The 19,809-nt window shown below is 37.2% G+C and overlaps 1 protein-coding gene across 3 annotated transcripts in view; it reads right to left on the minus strand.

The window, feature by feature from the left end:
• Positions 1-8,168: 8,168 nt before the first annotated feature.
• The window catches only part of ERG (ETS transcription factor ERG), a 150,302-nt gene continuing 138,661 nt past the window's right edge, over positions 8,169-19,809 (minus strand). For all 3 annotated transcript variants that reach the window (XM_088144689.1, XM_025177674.2, XM_007422407.3), the window contains 4 exons: positions 17,668-17,736; positions 16,848-16,904; positions 13,614-13,661; positions 8,169-12,560 (listed from right to left, as the gene is read on the minus strand). In XM_088144689.1, coding sequence (XP_088000815.1) covers positions 12,040-12,560; positions 13,614-13,661; positions 16,848-16,904; positions 17,668-17,736 — 695 coding nt within the window. In that variant the 3' untranslated portion in view covers positions 8,169-12,039. The remainder of the gene's footprint in view (positions 12,561-13,613; positions 13,662-16,847; positions 16,905-17,667; positions 17,737-19,809) is intronic.

Below are 19,809 nucleotides of genomic sequence, written 5' to 3' on the forward strand. Positions count from 1 at the left end.
ACAATCTGAGTAGCCAGGATGCTGCAAAATCCAGAGGCATTCTTAGGAAATAAAAATGGGGCTTAGCTTTAAAAATGGTGCTCATCTGCTAGCAATAAGATGAAGGGAAGCAGGCTAAAGGGGATTACAAGGAACTGTTTTCCTTGTCTGCAATATTCCCATGGCAGCCATGTTGTGTTAAAACCCATGATATACAATAAAAAATCCAAATAGGGCATTGCCTCCCAAATATTTATTTATTTCTAACATAGGCTACTAGAAATAATTCTTCTCACAATATACGTTATTTATGTCACATATGCTGCACCCTCTATTTCTGCTATTATGAGCATTTTGTTTTTAGCCATTAATTCCTAAAATATTCAATTATCATTTTAGAGGGTGGAGAATATTTTTCAGTTAGCTATGATTTAAGTAAATAAATTGAACTGAAGAGAACAATTAAACTATCTTGCTTGCAGGAGCTAAAGGAAGGAAGGAAAAAGGAAGCTGGAGAAAAGGTCTTGAATGAACCATACAGAACATTTTCATATAATGGAATCAACATTTTTCCAATGAAGTTTAGCGCCATCTATTGACAAAGAATAGTATATCTGTATACTGAATTTTGTGAAGTTTCTTCCCCATGTCAAGTTAAAGTGCATTTACACATCCTTGAGTCAGCAGAACACTAGAGTGGGATAAAATTTCCTGACTGCAGTGTCAGGCCCCAGCATGTCTCAGCCATACTGCCTCCAAATGGTGACATCTAGGGAAACATTGTTTCACCCCACTCATCCTACAAAACTTCACTAGCAGGTAGGAAGACATCCACCAATGACTGTGCACAATGAAGGATGGCAATGGGGCTCACTAACTTTTAAGGAATGGTCAGACCAGTAGGGGTAGCCATTTGTCAAAACTCACCCTCCAGGATGTATAAAAATAGCACATTGGACATGTAATTGGTATATGGTAGGTTGCAGTAGGAGAGAAGTTCCCATTTCACTGCACCACCTACTCCTTCTCAGTTACGGTAGGACTAGTTTTATATAGAGAGTTAGTGCTCTTCTGGAGCAGCACTTGACTCATGTGTACAAGTTGCCCAAACAAACAGCTGACTGCTAGTGAACTGAGGGATGGAGTGGGAGGGAGATTTCATCTACACCAGGCAACTCCCCTCCATCTACCTGTCTATCTGTTAATAGGTCATTTTTATACTTCATCTGAGGCTTCAGCTAGTGCTTTGCTCTGAGAATCAAGGCAATGTTGGGATGTGGTTGTACTAGCCATTCACATGACATTTCTTTTTGCCAGGTGATATTACTCCCAGGTGACACCCTGGTATAAAAATAGCCCAACAGCACCCAGAAGCTCCATTGTGCATGGCATCAAGTACATAGACCTCCTGACAAGAGGAGATGAAGGCCATGCTGCACCTCATCCTAAGATCATGGTTGGTGGAAATATTTGTGGAGAAGGAGCCCCTTCAGTCAGCCTTCATATTCAGCCATATTTCAAAGAATCTATAGAAGAAGAAGCTTGTCTGTATACCAGATGAGGCCTAGCCAAAATTCAAAAGGCTAAAAGCAGCATTTTGGGGGCCATGAAGGCTTAGGGTGCCTAACAAGTTCACTTTTTGGAAAGGAAACTGCAGATTTCAGTTATTTGCAGCAAGCCAAGCTAGATTACCATTTCCAGGAAAGAGGAATGGGGGAAAGCTACATGTGAACCTAAGGAAGTGTAATACCAGAAGGCATTGTTTGCTGGGTGAAGTTGTGTTATATGGAGGATGCTCTCATGTTCTTGTAAATGTGCCGAAAGTTTAGAAGGCTTTTACATTTCTTGGAAGTGGTACCCAGTGCTATATGTGCATCTGTCCCTGAGCTTTTGCCTCCTTTTCTGATATTTCCCATCAACATAGACTGTAAATGGAGCAAAGCATATTCTGAATATGATGCTTCTCAGCATGCTTACTAAAGATGGTCTGCAGGGAGAAGACAGAATCACCATCACCAATGCTGGCAATGACAGAATGGAAAATACCTCAGGAATCAGTAGCATTGGGCAAGCTCAGAGTAGTAGGGTTAGTAGTAGTAGTAGTAGGCCACAAAGGTAAAATAATTGGGTTTGGTTTTCATATAAATATAACAACACTGCTTCTAGAAGAACAAGAATGCAGACAAGGGGGAAGCCCTTCTATGGCCTACTTCAAGTTCATGGCCCCTCTTCTCCCTCTTTTAGCATGTAGCCGTTGCTACTGACAGTCACAACTGCAAGTTGCTTTGCCAGCTGGCTCTCTACCCACTGCTATGCAAACAACAAAGTCAGACCCATAAATGTCTAGCATTCAAGACAAATCACAGTATTTGGTTGCTACTGGTAACCTAATAGAAGGAGGGGGACAGCATCACTCCAGAAAAAACAATGATAAGTGAACAATTTATCTTCTCCCCTCAGAAGTGAGATTAGCTCCATCCCTCTCAACATTCTGCAAGTCCCTCAAGACCCTATGTGATCAGGCCTGGGGGTCCCAGGGGTCCGGGGAGATTTTGTGATTAATATCCCCTCCTGTTTTGTGTGCTTTTATAGTTATTTTTACTTGTAATTGTTTGTTATGTATTTATTCTTTTTCATTGTTGTATGCTGCCCAGAGTCACTTTTAAGTGAGATGGGCGGCTAAAGAAATACAGTAAATAAATAAATAAATAAATAAATAAATAAATTCTGTCTTGTTATATATGCAATGATATCAGATTGCTTTGGGACAATTTCTGACGCAGATAATATTGCATTTTGTGGACCAGTGCTGACTGATTGGGTTCCCTTCCACAGAGTGGTGCACAGGCAGATTTAGGGTAGGAGAAGTCTGTGCATTATGGAGTGGTGAAGTGCCAACCTGGAAGAGAGGCAGGAAGGACAGGCATAAACCAGCTAGTCTATAGTGTGACCTTTCAACCCTAGCCCTGTGTACTTGACAAGTCCCTGAACTTAGAAAGTACCCTGTGTAAATAACCCTCTCCTTATCCTGTTAGCTTGGTTTTTCTACATTGGTGTTTCTTAGTTTTATTGCTACATCTTCATGAAACTGCTGGGAGAGCTTATCTGCTGGCATGAAGTCAGGTATCATCAATATGCAGATGATATCTAATTGTGTATCTTGATCCCTGGCAGATTGAGTGATGCTGTTGAGGTGTCTGAATGCTGTTATGGTCTTGATTGGAAGGAACAGACTCAGGCTGAACCCTGGAAATACTTAGAAGTTGTAGATTCATGGATCCTTCGCTGTGGGAAACTTCCAACTTTAGTTTTGATGGGTTGCACTTTCCCAGACAGAACTGGCATATAATCTGGGGGTCCTCCTGGACTTGTTACTCTTGTTTGAAAAGCAAGTGGTCCTGAGCAGGAGGGCCTTTATGCACAATTTATTTATCTTGTGTACCAGTTATGCCCTCTTCTGGATCTAATTGACTGGATTGACATATTTCCAGGTTTCACCCCAAGAACTCAGTACCAAGTATTTCCCAAGAAGTATCTGCCTTTACATGAAAATCTATGCACATTTTGCCTATTTCTAAGAGAGAGCCTACAAATTTTGATTGGACTATGTGGAAGGCACACCCCTGCAGGACTTCCAATACCATACTGGAAACAGGTAATGGCAAAGGTGCCCATGTGGCAAGCAGAAGAACATGCACAGAGCAGATTGTTGGTCCCTGTGCAGTGTCTCTGTCCAAAAGTTCTCTGCTGCTGTAATCTTAATATATGACAGTGATGCATGTCTGTTCTGTGATTAGGAGCCAATGGGGAAGGGCCCTATGCAATAATTTATAAAGTATTGAGCAGAAATTCTAAGAAGTCCTTTTTAACATATTGCTTAGGGCAAGCTTACTTGCTTTGTATGGAGTGAATTCCATACAACTGAAGGAAGCAATTGAGGAAGGAAGGAAGGAAGGAAGGTGTGTGCTATTTATTCTGAGATCCTCTGACAATGAATATTCCACCATGCAATAACAAAGGAAGTGTAGCTTAGTAAGAGAGCACACAATCTGCATTCCTGGCATCTCTAGTTTAAATGAGACTAGAAGAAATGGTGGCTCAGACCTTTCTGCTTTAATTTGCATAGAGTATGCACTCTGAGAGCTAATACTAGGCTAAATGGATATTCTTTTCTCCACTGTGGATTTCTAATAAAGCACCCATCCTACTTATGAACAAGAGCTGTTCTGTGATATCATCCAAGTATCGTAGTTAGAAAGGCCAAATTACTTACTTTATCTGGACAAATGCATAATTTGAAATTAAAAAGGTAAGCACCTTTCATTCGGGGAGAAATAGCAAATATATTTATTAAAGTAGAGCATCATCTAATTCTGTGATTTTAATTTATTTAAAAAATTGATGTTGTGGTACTGCTGGGTTTTGTCTCAGGGCAGTGATGACATGATATGGAGTTGCGGGATATCAATGTTTGCCCTTTGTCATGGACAGAACGTTCTTTGATTGCTGTGGAGTCCCCATACCTGCTCCCTCTTACAGGAAACTATGACTTACTCAATGAGTCTGCCCAGGCACTTGACGGACCTCATTGGGTTTCATAGAGCCCTTGAGGAAGTTCTTGAGGATCTGATACACAGTTCATTTATTTATTTGTATTTATTTCATTCAATCTGGGCACTGCCCAACTCCAAACTGACTCTGGGAGGGTTACAATATAATAAACAATAAAAAAACAATGCAAAATGAAGCAAGTTGGAATCTAGTAACTCAATAAAAAAAACATATAATACATCCAACAAGGGCTCCTCCATCTCAACCCAAGGCCTGGGAGAACAACTAGATCCAAGTTTGATTGAAGCCTTAATCACCTCTTGGAATGAGTGGTGGCCTTGGATTGGATTGTTCCTATGGGACCTCTCCCTGCACATGGATTCTGGAGGACCCCTTGGTTTTCATTATGGGAGATAAAGCACTCAAACCAATGCCTAGCATACTGTTGGAAGAAGACAAAGAGTAAATCTGACTGAACATGGATAAGAGCTTTTATTAAGGATTATACCATGTCAATAAAAACAGCAAAATGTAATTATTATTGCACCGTAATTATATCCATGAATTACCATCTGGTGGCCATGTTTAAGGTACCCCAGTTCCTCTTAGGGAGAGATAGATTGGAAGATTACTTGAAGGGCTGCTACGAGGACTATTTGAGGCACCTGTCACCTATTCATTAGAACCATGTCCCTCCTGGTTGTTCAGATCTCTCAGAAGATGGATGAATGGATTTTGATCTAGAGGTTTTTCTATTTTTGGTTCTGGATGGGTTGCCCTGCCCCAGGCAGAACTGTTGCCCAACTTGGGTCCCCTAGATACATGATTGTTGCTTACAGGACAGGTGAAAGCCTTTGAACAAATCTGTCTTATGTGCCAACTGCACCCTTTCCTGGATTTGGAGGCCCTACTCAGAGTCAGACTTGGTCACCTCTTGTCTGGCTCTACACATGGCTGCTTTTGAAAATCACTTGGAAGCTACAACTGGTTTAGAAGGCAGTAGTGACGGTAATAGTAATTATGGGTGTATCTCCATATACCCTTGTAACCTCACTACTTTATCAACTGCACTGATTGTTGGTGGTCTTTCAGGTGAAGTTCAAGTTGCTGGTTACATCTCTATAGCCTGGGTCAGGAAGTCTTGTGACCCCACCCTGACTAATTGTCCTTGGCTGTTTGAGCTGCCTCTGGCACAATATGTTTTATTATTTTGTATTATAATTTGTTTTTTGTAATTGTTATTTGCTATTTCCTTTTTTCTTTTTAAATTGAGTATGTTGCCCTGAGCTGCATGCCAAATAGGTATGAATAAATAAACAAACACAATTTGTAACATGAAGTATTACATGAAATGTTCATGGGGATGATAATGAAATGATCCAAGTTTAGTGAACCAGTAGAACTGAAGAGAGGTATTTTTAAACAGGGTGCTGTTATTTTAGATCTCTGTTCATTGAAGTTTGAAGTATAAATGCATATAACTGTAGAAGTTGAAAACAAACTTGTATATTTGGGAAGGGGATATACAGAAAAGCATGTATCAAGGATAAAGATAAGTTTAAAAAAAGATGGTTATGAAATGCATAGTTTAAGATAAGATGCATATACTTCAATCTGTGATTTTTTTGCATTTAAAAATTATAGAAAATGTTACAGAACAGGCTAATGCCAGAGTGTATAGCATGTTATGATATTCTCCTTTTAAAGTGAACTGCACCATATTGTTTTTCTTTGCTGTTTTTGTAGTAACTCTGTACCCAGCCCAATAGCATCCTAGAATTAGACTGTGTCCTAGTTTTGAAGAAAGATTATAAGTTAGCTTGTAACAATAAAGAGAAGGGTGATGCAAAGCATGTGTGATCCATTTCAATACCAGATATGCAGAAAGTAGGGCATCATGTCTAATATTGGTATTGGTGGGGAGCGACTTCTGTTGACTGTTGAATCAAGTCTACAGTGTTATTTAGAAAAACTAGAGCTCTGTCTTCCTATTATCTAGCATGGGGAATACATAAATAGAGGGTATCAATAGATTGTCCTTTGCAATCTTATTTAAGATTTAGCATATTTATTTGTAGGAATGTTAAGTTTCAGCATATCGACAAGCATAGCATGATTTTTAAATTCTCCACACACATTTTGCAGTTTTCCTGTAGTTTATGAGAAATGTTTGACAGGATGATGAATTCCACATATTCATAGGAATTGCTGCCAGGGTTCAAGTCACACGGTCTTCTGTATGTAGCAATTGTTCCCAGTTATAGTTTGCCAGCCCAATTTGATGGAGATATTCTATCCATTCTCAGTATTGCTGGTAACACTTCCTAATGAGATAGGGACGGGATATTGTTTCAAAGGAAAAAAGAATGCACAATGGTTTGTCATTTACAATTCTTAATTTTACAAAACTAAGAAGCTAATAATAAATAAGAAATGATTTGCAGGAAAGAGAAATGAATAAGTGAAGACTATCTACAGAACTTAGTACAATTTAAAAGTAAAAGTTTGGAATATGTTGTGAAAGGAAAGAAAAGAAACCATGGGACAGGAAAGGATAGGAGCTAATTGAAAGAGAGTCAAGCAGAAATGAGGATGAAGATGATGAAAAAAAATCAGTTGCTTGCAAAAGAGAGTGCCACACCACCACACACATAAGTCATATAGAAAGTGTTGTGAGACAATGAGGTGTGACTGCAGCAACATATATATTAATCTTATGAGGTACTCTGATTTGAAGATGGTTCTGGTGACCCCTGAATCCAATTCTCCTTCTCCCCTCCAAGGCATTCCAGCAGCGAATGCAAAAAAGTATAGTATTTTAAAATAAATCTTGTACGCTTTCCAGAAATTGAACTCCTGTGGTATATTCCCAAGCTGAAGTTAATGGATGATTTAGAATAGAAAGGGAACACATTAGAGATAACCTTAAGTGGCTTAAAAACTTCTCCAAATTGCCCCATTCTGGATCAGGTTCTGGACTCATGATAAATCAAAAAATAATCCTTGTAAGAAGATCTGAGATGGATTTAATTCTGATACTTGATTTGTAGTTGCCTGATTCCAGAAATGTTATGTAGTTGTACAAACTGCTTACTAAACAAGTAAAATTACAATATTAATTCTAAGGAGCTTATTTTCAGAATAGGAATAATGAAGCAGAACAGCCAACATTATTTCAAAACCCTTCAAGATTTGGGGACGTATCCAAGTATTTTTTCATACTTGGTGAAAAAATATACAGGATTGTTATGAGTCACTGTCTTCTACTTGCAGACCATGCGCATACACACTATCATAAAAGCTATTTTGCATTTTGAACTGTTTTGCATTGCATTAAAATTAAGCTAATAAAATGTCCCTCAGAATATATCCTGAAGTAATTTTTTTTTAAAGATACCAACAAACTTGAAGTTACTTTATAGAGGATAAATGAATTTCCATCTTCAGATTTTGAAATGTAACTAAAGATTAAGAACATCAATAACCAGGAACTTTGTTTCTGAAACAATCACCATTTTGATACAGTACTGTTCTGTAGTAAAACATATCAAATTTCCATGTAATGGGGGACAATTAGCTGCCCAAGAAAGAATGAATAGCACAATATGCCAACAGGAACAAGCTCTCAATTTATTTTAAGAGGTCAGGCATAATACAAAAAAAGCTAGATTTTGAATCAGGAACCATAAAATCAAGAGCAAGGGCCTCTGGAAGTGGAACTTGGCATCCATGGTATAGTAAGATTACACAGCTTGCAGTTAAGATGGAACTGTATCAGTTTATGGAAGTTGATTAGACAATACCTACAAGATCAATGATAGTGATAAGTGCATCCTGTACTTTCCCCAGGTCCGTTCTACCAATTCAGTGCCTGCAGCACGATGTTGAAACAAGACATGACCATCAAAATCCCCTCTTAAATGCACGCTAAGAATACAAGAAGTGTGATAAAAAACAAAACTGATTGTTCTAGGTCTATTCAAGATTTAAGTATATTGTAGGATCTCAAACCAAGGAAGTAGTTACACCAAACACTGTGAAACAGCAACACTTTTATTCTGAGTTAAAAGTACAATTTTAAAAATCATGTATCTTAGTAAAACCTTGATAGGGTTAGTAACCACTCAACTACAGACAGAGAGACTGGCTTAAATGAGTGTCTTAAAACACAGTTATGAAATCTAAGGAACAAAGTTCCCAGAATATAAAACTAAAAGGATAAAAGCTCAGATATTAATCGTCCGTTATCTGAACATGAGAATTCAGAACCAAGCAACACATTGTGGACATGCACGCAATGCAGCGGCGGAAACTTGAAATGACTTTAATATTAAACTTTTTGCTTCTTTAAAAAATAAATGTTCTGGAATTAGAAATGATAGGCACAAACTCTGAGTTAAGTCCTTTGCCTTTTAAAGATTTCGCTGTTTCAAGAATAAGAAGTGATATGACATAAACTTGGAATTCTCACATTTTGAATTAGGCCTTTGATTAAATTTCATGGGAGAGAGTTTACTGTATCTAATACTGTCCAGTTTCAACTTCTGGCAGGCTTAATATTACAGACAGCCTAACCTGTAGCTCAGAATACTTGGATTTAATTCACATTCCATCATATCTAATAACCTGAGAGTACCTCTTTGTGCAGGAAATACCTGATTATAAAGAGAATATCTATTTCCTCTACTACTTGATAGATGCATTTTTAAGATTTCATTTTATTGTTATTTTTTTACTGTCTCCTTTTTCCCTCAACAACTGACTGATGGGTCACCTGTAGATTAAATTCAGCTCTGGCCTGGCCCTGCCATCTAGCAAGATGAAGAAACTTGCTGCCAGGTATACCTGGAGGTATTTAACTCTGTTGTAGAGAGCAAAATGTATTGGGCTGAGTTGGGGCAAGTCTACTTTCTTGTAAGCGATGTAAGTTCTGCATGTCTTTTGCCTGGCAAAATTTAAGATGGATGCTATTACATTTTAACTAATTATTAGGCTTGGCTAAATTTCCTGTTTATACGAAAAAGTGCAAAGAGTCAATGGGTTGGTCAAGTGAACAGTCAAGCCTTGGAAGTACCTGAATTGTTTTTGCTTTGAGCAAATAATCATACTTGGAAGTGCATACTATTAATTCTATAAAATATATTCCAGACAAATCTGTGACGCTAATATACAGAAAGAATATAAAGTGGATATGTGAAAAAAAATGATAAAATTAAAAATGGTCTGAATAAATATGTATATATGGAGAAGGAAAAGAAAACACTAATGATCACAAATCCAGATACACATTTATCACAGACAAATGCAAGTCCCTCATATCATAAAAACACATTGTAGCAAGGAATTTGATATTTTAAGTAGTTGAAATTTATTCAAAATGAAATCCATAATAATATTCTTTGGACTCTGTGTATTTTGGTGTTTAAAAAAAACTTTTTGGCCTTAATTTTATTTGAGTTCCTTGTGCCAATGGAAAATATAGATAAATACATTTTTAAGAATGGAAAATAGACCAGAGTTGCAATGCAGTATAATACTGGTGAGAGGCAAAGAAGGTTGCCTTATCAAACAAGGGAGCAGGGAGCTAAAGTAATGTGTGTTAATGAGAAAGGGAGTAGTGTTCTAGTTGCAGTTCTTTAAGGCAGAAATAAGAGATATAGAGAGTACATAGCTGTTGCTTTCTCTTGTTCTCCCTACTAATTATCATTTAATCCTTATTATTATTAAAATGTGTACAACACAATATCAACACACTGAAAATGAAAGTGACCTAACAGGCAGCAGTCCATACAATGGAATGAGAAACTCTGCTCTAGATTTATATATAAAGAAAAATTCTAGGATTATGAGTATTTCCAGATTTCCAGATCAAAATTAACAAGAGAAGCACATCAGAAATTCTTCAGATAACCAAATGCCCTTTTAGAGCACCTGTCAATGTCACCATCTGGTCTGGAGAGCATTCTTATCTGGTTTGCCAAATTGTAATGATTACAGCTACAGCTGAATTTGTGGAGGGTGAAGTAACAGTGAGTATGTTCTTATTTAATTACAAAATTGTGTTTTTAAAAATCTTTCAAATTTATAAACAAAAATTTAAAAACATTTATTTTTACACATCTGAAAGAAAACAGAGGGTTGTTTTTTTTTCCCCATAAAGATGAAAATGCAGACAACAGTGAGAGTCTGAATTGCCATGCTAGGCCAAGCTTATTTTATTACATACATTCTGCTTTCTAAGTACTAGTTAAGTTCATAATGTAAACATGAAGCATACAGAGTTAAAATTCAAGGCCACAGTATTTCTGATTGTCCTTTTCTATGTCTTTGGTTGGCCGAGATCAACTCGTAGTGTATAAATGCATAAGTTATATAATTATTATATCAAAAGAAAAAATAACACTGACTTGTATAATTCATTCTGACAAACGCACAGCGTTCGCGACTCGGAAAGAAAAACTGGCGCTGCCTATCAAATATATCTATTGGCAATTGGGTTTTGTCATTTTCAACTAGTAGACAACAACTTCCCTTAAGAAGAATGAGGTTCGAAGTGTTATTTTAAATATCACACAATTCCAGTTTTACATCTTTATAGAGAGATGCATACTTTGATTACCACTATTTCCCCCTTTTGACTTAAAAATAAAGTTTTTATAATACTGAAAATGGCTTAATACATAGCATGGTATTTCTCATGTCCAAGCAAATAATTCTTCAGTTCAAAAACTGTCAGTTTTCCCCATCTTTAGAGGAAATACCTTCTCCTTCATCCTTATCACCCCGTGTCCTCCTCCTACTTTCCTCCTCATCTATCAGACACAGGGTTACAGTAGTGCTCTTATAAGCTCCTATGTATTGCAACAGGGCTTGCACAGGAGAACTTCCTGATATCTGAACCCTTAGTCTACAATCATACACTTGCCCTTAGCACATTCTCAATCCCAATATTTGGCTCAGAGCTCTGTAACATTATCAAGAAACCTTAGCTTGTGTTGCATTCACAGTTTTGAAATAGCTGATCCCTCCCTCTTAATGAAATTCATGCCACTTTATTCCAACCAAAACCGTTGTACTCAAAATCAGATTCTGCTCTAGACAAATATTTATCCCACTTTTTACATATTTGTTTTTTGTAAAAAAAAAATACAGTTAGATTTTTTATGCATTTATATATTCATGTACTGTATCCAAGTTCATAATAGAATTATCCTTATATTGCTTTACTGTGATATGAAAAAAGGCATATAATCTTATAAATCTCTTCTGGCCCCATGTTCTAGTTATCATTACAAACTTTTACCTAGAAGTGTATTTCATTATTTCATGTTTAGATTTGATGTCAACATATTTAGTAGCATCTTTACACTTTTAAATCTCTATACAAAAATGTTTGTTTTATATCCTGGTCAATGTTGTCAGTCTTTCAGGCACATGTTGTTCAGGTTCTCTGGTTGTAATTTCTTGTATTCCAGGAAAAAAAAAATCCATTAAAATATTTTCCCCTCTTTAGTAGTAAGTGCCAAGGTGAGAAGGCATATGAGTGGTTGGGAGCCTAGTGTTAGGATAGATACTTCCGGTTGGTGAATTCCAGTATGGACTGGGTCCAGCAAAAAAGTTGGAGGAAGTAACAGGCAAAGCAGGAGCATGAGGAGCAACAAAGTTCATTTTTTGGGGGTGTGCATGATAGGAACTCATGTAGGGCAGGTCTGATGGATATTTATAGATGGATGATTCTGGAGGATGTGGCTGAAGGGCTTGAGCAATTCCATGGAAGTCAAATTTGTAGGCATAACGCTTACCATGGACTTTAGTCATTATATTTTTGTCATAATAATAACGAAGAGCACGACTGAGCTTGTCATAGTTCATATTGGGTTTGCTTTTCCTTTCCCCCCACCGTCGTGCAACTTCATCAGGGTCAGTCATCTTGAACTCTCCATTGGTACCCTCCCAGGTGATGCAATTAGAATTGGAGCTATCTGACAGGAGCTCCAACAAAAACTGCCACAGCTGTATTTGCCCACTCCCTGTAGGCCAGGGGGAAAAAAGTGGAAGAAGAATCATTAGAGACATTACATCAGAAATTAACTGAAAGACTGCCTAGCCCATGTATGAAACAGTGATCCATAAACTACATATAGCTCTAGGCTGACTTCTGTGCTGCCCTCTCCCTGTTCCTCAGCTGATTCACCTGCCTTTTCCCTGCTGGAAACAGTTAAGGAATATATGGGGAAGACAGGAGATAAGCAGTGAGATCACAATTATCTATACACACCTCCATCCAAAGCTTTCTTGCATACGTCCATGAGAATGGCAGAAAAGGACCTCAGACTATGGCAACTCCTATCCCTTGTATACAATCCTTCACTCATCATCCACAGCATGTGAACTTTGAAGTTTAGCTCCATTAAAGTAAGGTATTGTACCTTGCCAGGTTCCATAGGAGACAATGTTTTCTCTTTCTTATTTAGGAAGATCAAATTTCACTTACTTTTAAAAGAAAAGTTTTAAAATTTTGCTCTGTGTGTTGGCTAATTCTGTAAGTTTATTCTGCAGCATGCCCACTGAGTTATTGGGACCCTTGCCTTGATAGTCATTTACTTTTAAGTCAGAAGTAGACAACTTTTGGGACAAGTGTGTGTTAGGTTTGTCATTCAGAGGCATACTTTATGAGTAAATTTATGTAAATATATGTATCAACACACATACAAACTCTTTTCTTAAAGACACTGCATTGCTAACCCTTGTTTTAAATAACTCAGATCATTTTGGTAGGATCCAAGCAGCCACTCTAAACATTCTCAGAACCTATACTTGTCTTCCTCATGCTTCAGACCCCATCTGATGTACTAACATGGTCTGAAAAAGAGCAGGTTTTTAAAAACACTCAGAGATACATTGATAGAGCTTTTTAAAACTTCTTCTTTTGCATTTTTCTCCTGTAATTAAAATTAAACATGATTTTGACAATGACAGACTCCCAGAATACAGGAATATTAACTTTCATCACTCTGATTTTTTGGGTAAAACATTTCTTTTTTTGTAGATAAAATTGCTAAAGCATTAATATTTTATCATACCTGGATTTGCAAGACGACTGCTTGTTGGACCAAGAATTTGATAAGGATCTAAATCATGATAAAAAATAAACATAAGCCAAAATTATGTAAGAACTTTAAAAATGTTTCCAAGATAAATGTGGGGGATTAATATGTATGATCATAATATTGTTAGTTTAGGTATTCTGTATGTTATTTATGATTATTATTTTACAGGTAGTCCTTGACTTATGACCATTCGTTTAGTAACCATTCAAAGTTATGATGGTGCAGAAAAAAGTGACTTATCACTGGCCCTCACACTAAAGACCATTACAGTGTCCCTGCAGTCACGTGATCAAAATTCTGGCGCTTGGCAACTGGCATGTATTTACGATGGTTGCAGTGTCCCAGGGTCATGTGACGTGATTGCCATCTGTGACCTTTCCAGCCAGCTTCTGACAAGTAAAATCAATGGGGAACCGCATGATTCACTTAATGAATATGGTGATTCGCTTAATGACTGTTGCAAAAAATGTCATAAAATCAGGCGCAGTCATGTGATGCCTTGCTTAACAACTGCACTGCTTAATGAGAAATTTTCCTGTCCCTATTGTGGTCGTAAGTCAAGGACTACTTGTAGATCAATTAAAACAAATACACTTAGATATTCATATTCTAGTAGCTGTATGAAGACAGGATTACAACACAATTCTCTGTGCTTGATTATACTCCTTAGTTAAGCTATGATGGTTTATCAGTCAAGTTTTATTTAATCAGTGTTATTGCCATCATGACATAAATATGAGGGCTTTGGGACATGAAGAGAAATGGACAGAGTTGGGAATAAGTGGCTTAATCCTTCCCCCAGCATTATCACTATTCCACTGACAGGAAAGTTATAATAGAATGTCTGCTTGTCACAGTGTGGCTGGGTTCTTTTAGATCTGGAGATGTTTTTAGGTTTACAAGGGTGGCAGCTGGCACATAACCAGGTCTTGAGGGACTTATGGAATGTTTACTATATACAGCAAAACTATTAACAATAGGTATTTACAACAAGATCCCGGCTTCTACCTGGTGTCTTAAGTCTCTCTCAAGAGGATATTCCCCTTGAACTCTCCTCTTAAATGCTTAATTTCCTCCCACTTTTCCAGGCTTATCAAGACAGAATAAAGGGGAAGAATGTGCCTAATTTACAAATGAGTGTGCTCATGGCATCTCATCTCCCTTCCTTGGATAATGCTCAGTTGATCACTGTCTGCATCTCTTCTGTTGGGGGAAGAATCTCTCTTGGAAGTCTTCTGCCCAGTCCTTTCCCAAAGACTAGGGCTTCCCCAAGACAGCTGTCTCCCTCCTTCCTATCTTGGGGCTTGTGTGAAGATTTCATCTCTCTGGGACTTCACTTCTCTTCCTCCAGGGAAGCCACCCATTAATTTTTCTTCTCCCTCTCTGCCTGGGAATCAATAACTACTCTGCACACTCACACAACTTTATTGTACACCTTTTCTCTCCACCCACTTCCTTCTACAACAGTCTTTGTAATTCTTGTTTTCTCTCCTCGTTTCTCCTCTCATTTTCTTTCCTTTTCTTCTATCTCTCCCCAGTTTTGGTTTAGACCAGTAGCATGTCCCCAGAAACTGAGGAGTTGGGTGTCCCCACCAGAGCTTTTGTCCCCAACATCTAAATACCAGGCTGAATTGATGGAAATGCTGTCTACCACTGGTCCACAAAGTACTGGCTAGCATCCAGTTCAGTTCATCAGCTTGCATGACAGTATGTTTGCACTTCACAGCTAGAGTTGAGCTTCTTCTCTCCTTTTTACTCTCTCCTTTTGCTGACTCATGCCAGAGCAACTGCAGGCATACCAGGCCACTAAAAACATATGCCACATTGTCAAAACTAAATTCTGCTTTTGCAGAAATAGTATAATCCTATAACTGTGATTAGCTGTTGTGACAAGAGCAGAAAAATAATTCCCTTTTGCCACTTTTATCATCATAATGTAGGCCCTAATATGGATTCTCACATATATTTGATCAAATTCATTCTTTATTTTCCTTCAGTGGTGTTCTTGGTGTCTCTTTTATTGTTTCATGTTCTGGAGCACCTCCCTTAAACCAAGGTGCCCTCTGAGATTGAAGAACAGAAAGAAACCACATAGTCCCAGTTTGATCCAAGTTCCTAGTTGGACACTAATTCCAAGTAGAGATTAAAATTTCAGCTAAACTATGTAACAGATCCTTGGGTGGGGTGGGGTGAGGGAACAAGTTTCCTCTGAAACATGATTGGGTCCATTAGGCACCCGGGGTAAATTGATTAACAGGTCCAGGCTCCCAGCTGTGGGGAGGGAGTAGCTCCAGAAAGTTCAAGGCCTTCAGAGATTGATCTGACCATGATAAACTAATGATGGTAATGTTCTCCACCCTCAGATTACATTGCAATTGCCGTGAGATAAAAACCAGACCAAGCACATGACCACCTGTGCTTGTTGGGTCATGATGACCCAAGTTAGATCCATGGTGGCCCTGGTGGTAAACTGTGTACAGAAAAGAAGTAAAATGTATGTGTTTTTTAAAATTTAATTTAATTTATGTAATGTCACAGAACACTGAATGTCAAATGATATTACATGACATGACATTAGCACTGTTATATATGTAATATCTGGTTTTGCTATGAAATTTTAATGCTTTTCCAACAGGAAGTTTAGTAGTAGGTACCGTCATCTATAAAATTTTATTCAGGGTTTTTATCTTCAATAGAGATATATTTGAGCCCTTCGATTGTCCTAACTATCAAAATCATTCAGGGAAAAGTTTAAGTTCCAAAATAATACACAAAGGATCAAGTTTTTTCTGCATGACAATCCATTAAGGTTAAAAAGTAATTTTTATTTCAGTCCTTATACTGAAGCCATGAATGCTGCATATAACTAATGAAACATACAATTTAGTCTTAATGATCCCAGGCAAAAGATGCTGCTGCAAAGCCAAGGACCTTGTATCATTTTCAGTTTAGTAGACTGGTTTTGCATATTACATATACTTACCTTGCTACCTGCATGACAGCTATCTACATCATTTTAAAACAGTTTGAAAAACAATAGATAATACACTACATTAAATGTTGATGTCACTATAGAACAGATACTTAGTTTATGTCTAGATATAAGATGACTACTACCTGCCCATACTGCTCACACTATGCATAGACTACTTAACATTTCCAATCATCTTTAGGACACAAAACATAATTGCATAGCCAAAGACATACCCAACTGAGGACGCTGGTCTTCTGTTTTAGTCACAGCTGAAGATGATGCTTGGGCAGCTAAAAACACAAAATAAAATCAACACATTGATCATCCTTTATTACCACCTATGTCAAAGAGAGAAATAATCATGCCTCCCTTTATTTAAGGAGAGAACAATATTCTTTGGAGTGGAGATGACTGGTAGTTTAATAATAATAATCTCACAGAAATATTATGAAATCTATTGGTTTCAGAACAGTAAGCATTGTGAATGAATGGATATAGTTTGTGTTTGTTGTTGTTTTTCTTGATGTTTGTCCAACATGGTTGGAAGATCTGTATGTTTTTGCACTGTGCTTGTCTAGTTGTTATAGCAAAGCTATCAAATGCAGGTGCAATGAAGCGTTTTGCTCGTTAGTTGGGTTATCACAGAGCCTGAGAGGGAGTGACAGGGTCAAAGTCATCCATCTGGCTTCCATGCCTAAGGGCATGGAATTGGGTCTCTCTGCTCATACCTTAACTGTTACCCCACATTGGCTCTCTGGCTGAATTATTATTATTCATTAAATGTATATGTCACCTGACTTCAGGCAACCTTGAAGCTGAAGTTGTTGATTACAGTTACATAATGTATTTGTGATTTCATCATGAAAATCTAATTTATTAATATGTATTCTCTAATTCTCTAATCAGATAATGAAGGTCAAGATTTTTTTTTTTTTTAAATAAGTCCTATTTTGGTTGCTTTGAGTTTGAAATTCATCAGGGTAAATGCTTTAGAAATAGTTATGGTACTTCCACTGGATTTTCAGTTAGTATGAAAGAAAAAGGATACTTTACCTTTTGATTGAGGAGCAGGATGACCATGACTTGTCCATGCTGATCTCCTGGCTGGTTCATAAGGTATATCTGTGTGCAGAAGAAATCACTGTAAGTAGATCTGACAGAAAATAGGAATGCTGCTTTAGGCCAAATGTCTCTCATCTGATGGTTCTTGAAATGAGTAGTATTCCTGAGGGCAAAATATTCACCATGGTTGATAATTACATGATCACAATATAACATTCAAGATTATTCTTGCAGCAATCTATTTAACTGCCGCTGTATTAAATAATCTCTTCCTGAGTTATAAACATGTTTAATGATTGGCTTTTATCCTCCTACTTTATTGCATTGCATTGTATTTATTTGATTTATATCCCTGTCTTTTTGCTTAGAAAAGCACCAAGGTAATTAACACAATTAAAAATTGAAAAATTAAAAATGAATTACTTCTAATGTTAAAATAATGGAAACAATATACTTTAGAATTCTTCATTCTTTTTGTCTTATTTTTAGAAAGTTCCAAATTACCATATGGTATATATATATTGGTCAGATTAATGGATTGGAGGTATAACATTGTCATCAAATAGATAGTTATGAACGTTCTCTTCTTTTTCAAAATTGCATTTATGAGAAAGTTATGTGACAGCTTTATCTGTCATACTATGGCTAATCTATGAGTTTTCATTATAACACTGAAAAACGTTTAAGGAACTTTAATGGGGATTTGACATTGTAAAATTAATCATTTGAGAATATCCATATACAGAACATTATAACACTGTTAAAAATAGTGCCTGCTGAATAGTTTGTATGACCATACTCAACATACCCTAATCTCCTATTTTTTTTAAAAAAGTTTACATTTCAAGGCATCTATATTATGCTAAGTGTATACAGTGCACAGCAATATCTTCAAGATAACACTCCATATATTCTTGTGGAAGCAATAAGAGTGTAATCTAACAGATTCCTGCAGAAGAAAAAAATATATTAAAACATGAAACTGGTCTGTCATGGTTCATTCCTTTTTCCAAATGAAAGCTGCCTCCCTTATTTCTCCATCCTTATTTGAGAAGAACTTCTGTAATGTCTTCTGAAGATATGCCTCAAGTTTTTTTTTTAGAAATAAAAGTAATACACATAAGAGATATGTGTGCATTAAGGCCTATAACAAGTTTTGCTATGTATGAAATTTATTTTAAAAAGCGCACAGTTCCAAAATGATCTGTCTTTCTCCACATGATCCTTTTCACTTCTTACATTTGATTATCTACTAAAACTGTTTTGTTTCTGCTATGCTCCTTTCTTATTATATGATTATTTGATCCTTTTATTACTTACTTTAGAACCTTTTTATTCCTTCCAACCAAACAGAATGTTGGAAAGAAATTATATACAGGGATTTGGAATTTTGCCTGTATGTTAGCAGAATAACTTCTGAAAATTGAACAGGAGAGGGCCAAATTCACTGTGTGCAGGGGAGAAGCTAACAAAAGAAAGTTTAAGAATGGCTAGATCAAGCTAGGGGCTGGGGAGAAAAATACTCCAGAAAGAACTCCCTCAATGACTGCCTACAGGTAAAGCAGTTGGACAGCAGTTAAGGAACATTGCTGACTCCTCTGTTTGAAACTCTCTCTCTCCCAGTTCATGATCCCAAACAGAATGCATGCAGTCTGTGATGTGCTTCTTGGTGTATATATGCACACAGATGCAATAGGATGGGAGAGCAGAAACACACACAGAGAGACATAACATGTTGCTTCATTACACAGAAAAGAATGCAAAAGCCTGTTATGGTGACTGATGGTAACATAGCTGGAAAGAACGCTTTGTATCTTTTCCTATCCTACAATTCTTTCCAAACAAAAGAGAATGTTGGAAAGAAATTATGTAAAGGAGGTCAGGACTCCATTTATTTATCTGAATAATTCTCCAAAATCGAATGGGGCCAAAATTGGTCTGAAGGAAAAAGATGGCAAAAGAAAAATCAAGTTAAAAAATGGGCAGACTAGGCTGGGGATTGTGGAGAAAAGAGTTACAAATTCCCCTTTCATACAGCTATTGGAAGGCAGTAGCTCAGGATGTTTGCAGCCTCTCCCTTCTAAGCCCCTTCCCTCCAGCCATCTGACCAGAGTGCAGCTATTTTTAAGGGAA

The sequence above is a fragment of the Python bivittatus genome, unplaced genomic scaffold, assembly GCF_059951505.1.
Source record: "Python bivittatus isolate LINGU-HERP-01145 unplaced genomic scaffold, Pbiv_v1 ctg000350_np1212, whole genome shotgun sequence".
Classification (NCBI taxonomy): domain Eukaryota; kingdom Metazoa; phylum Chordata; class Lepidosauria; order Squamata; family Pythonidae; genus Python; species Python bivittatus.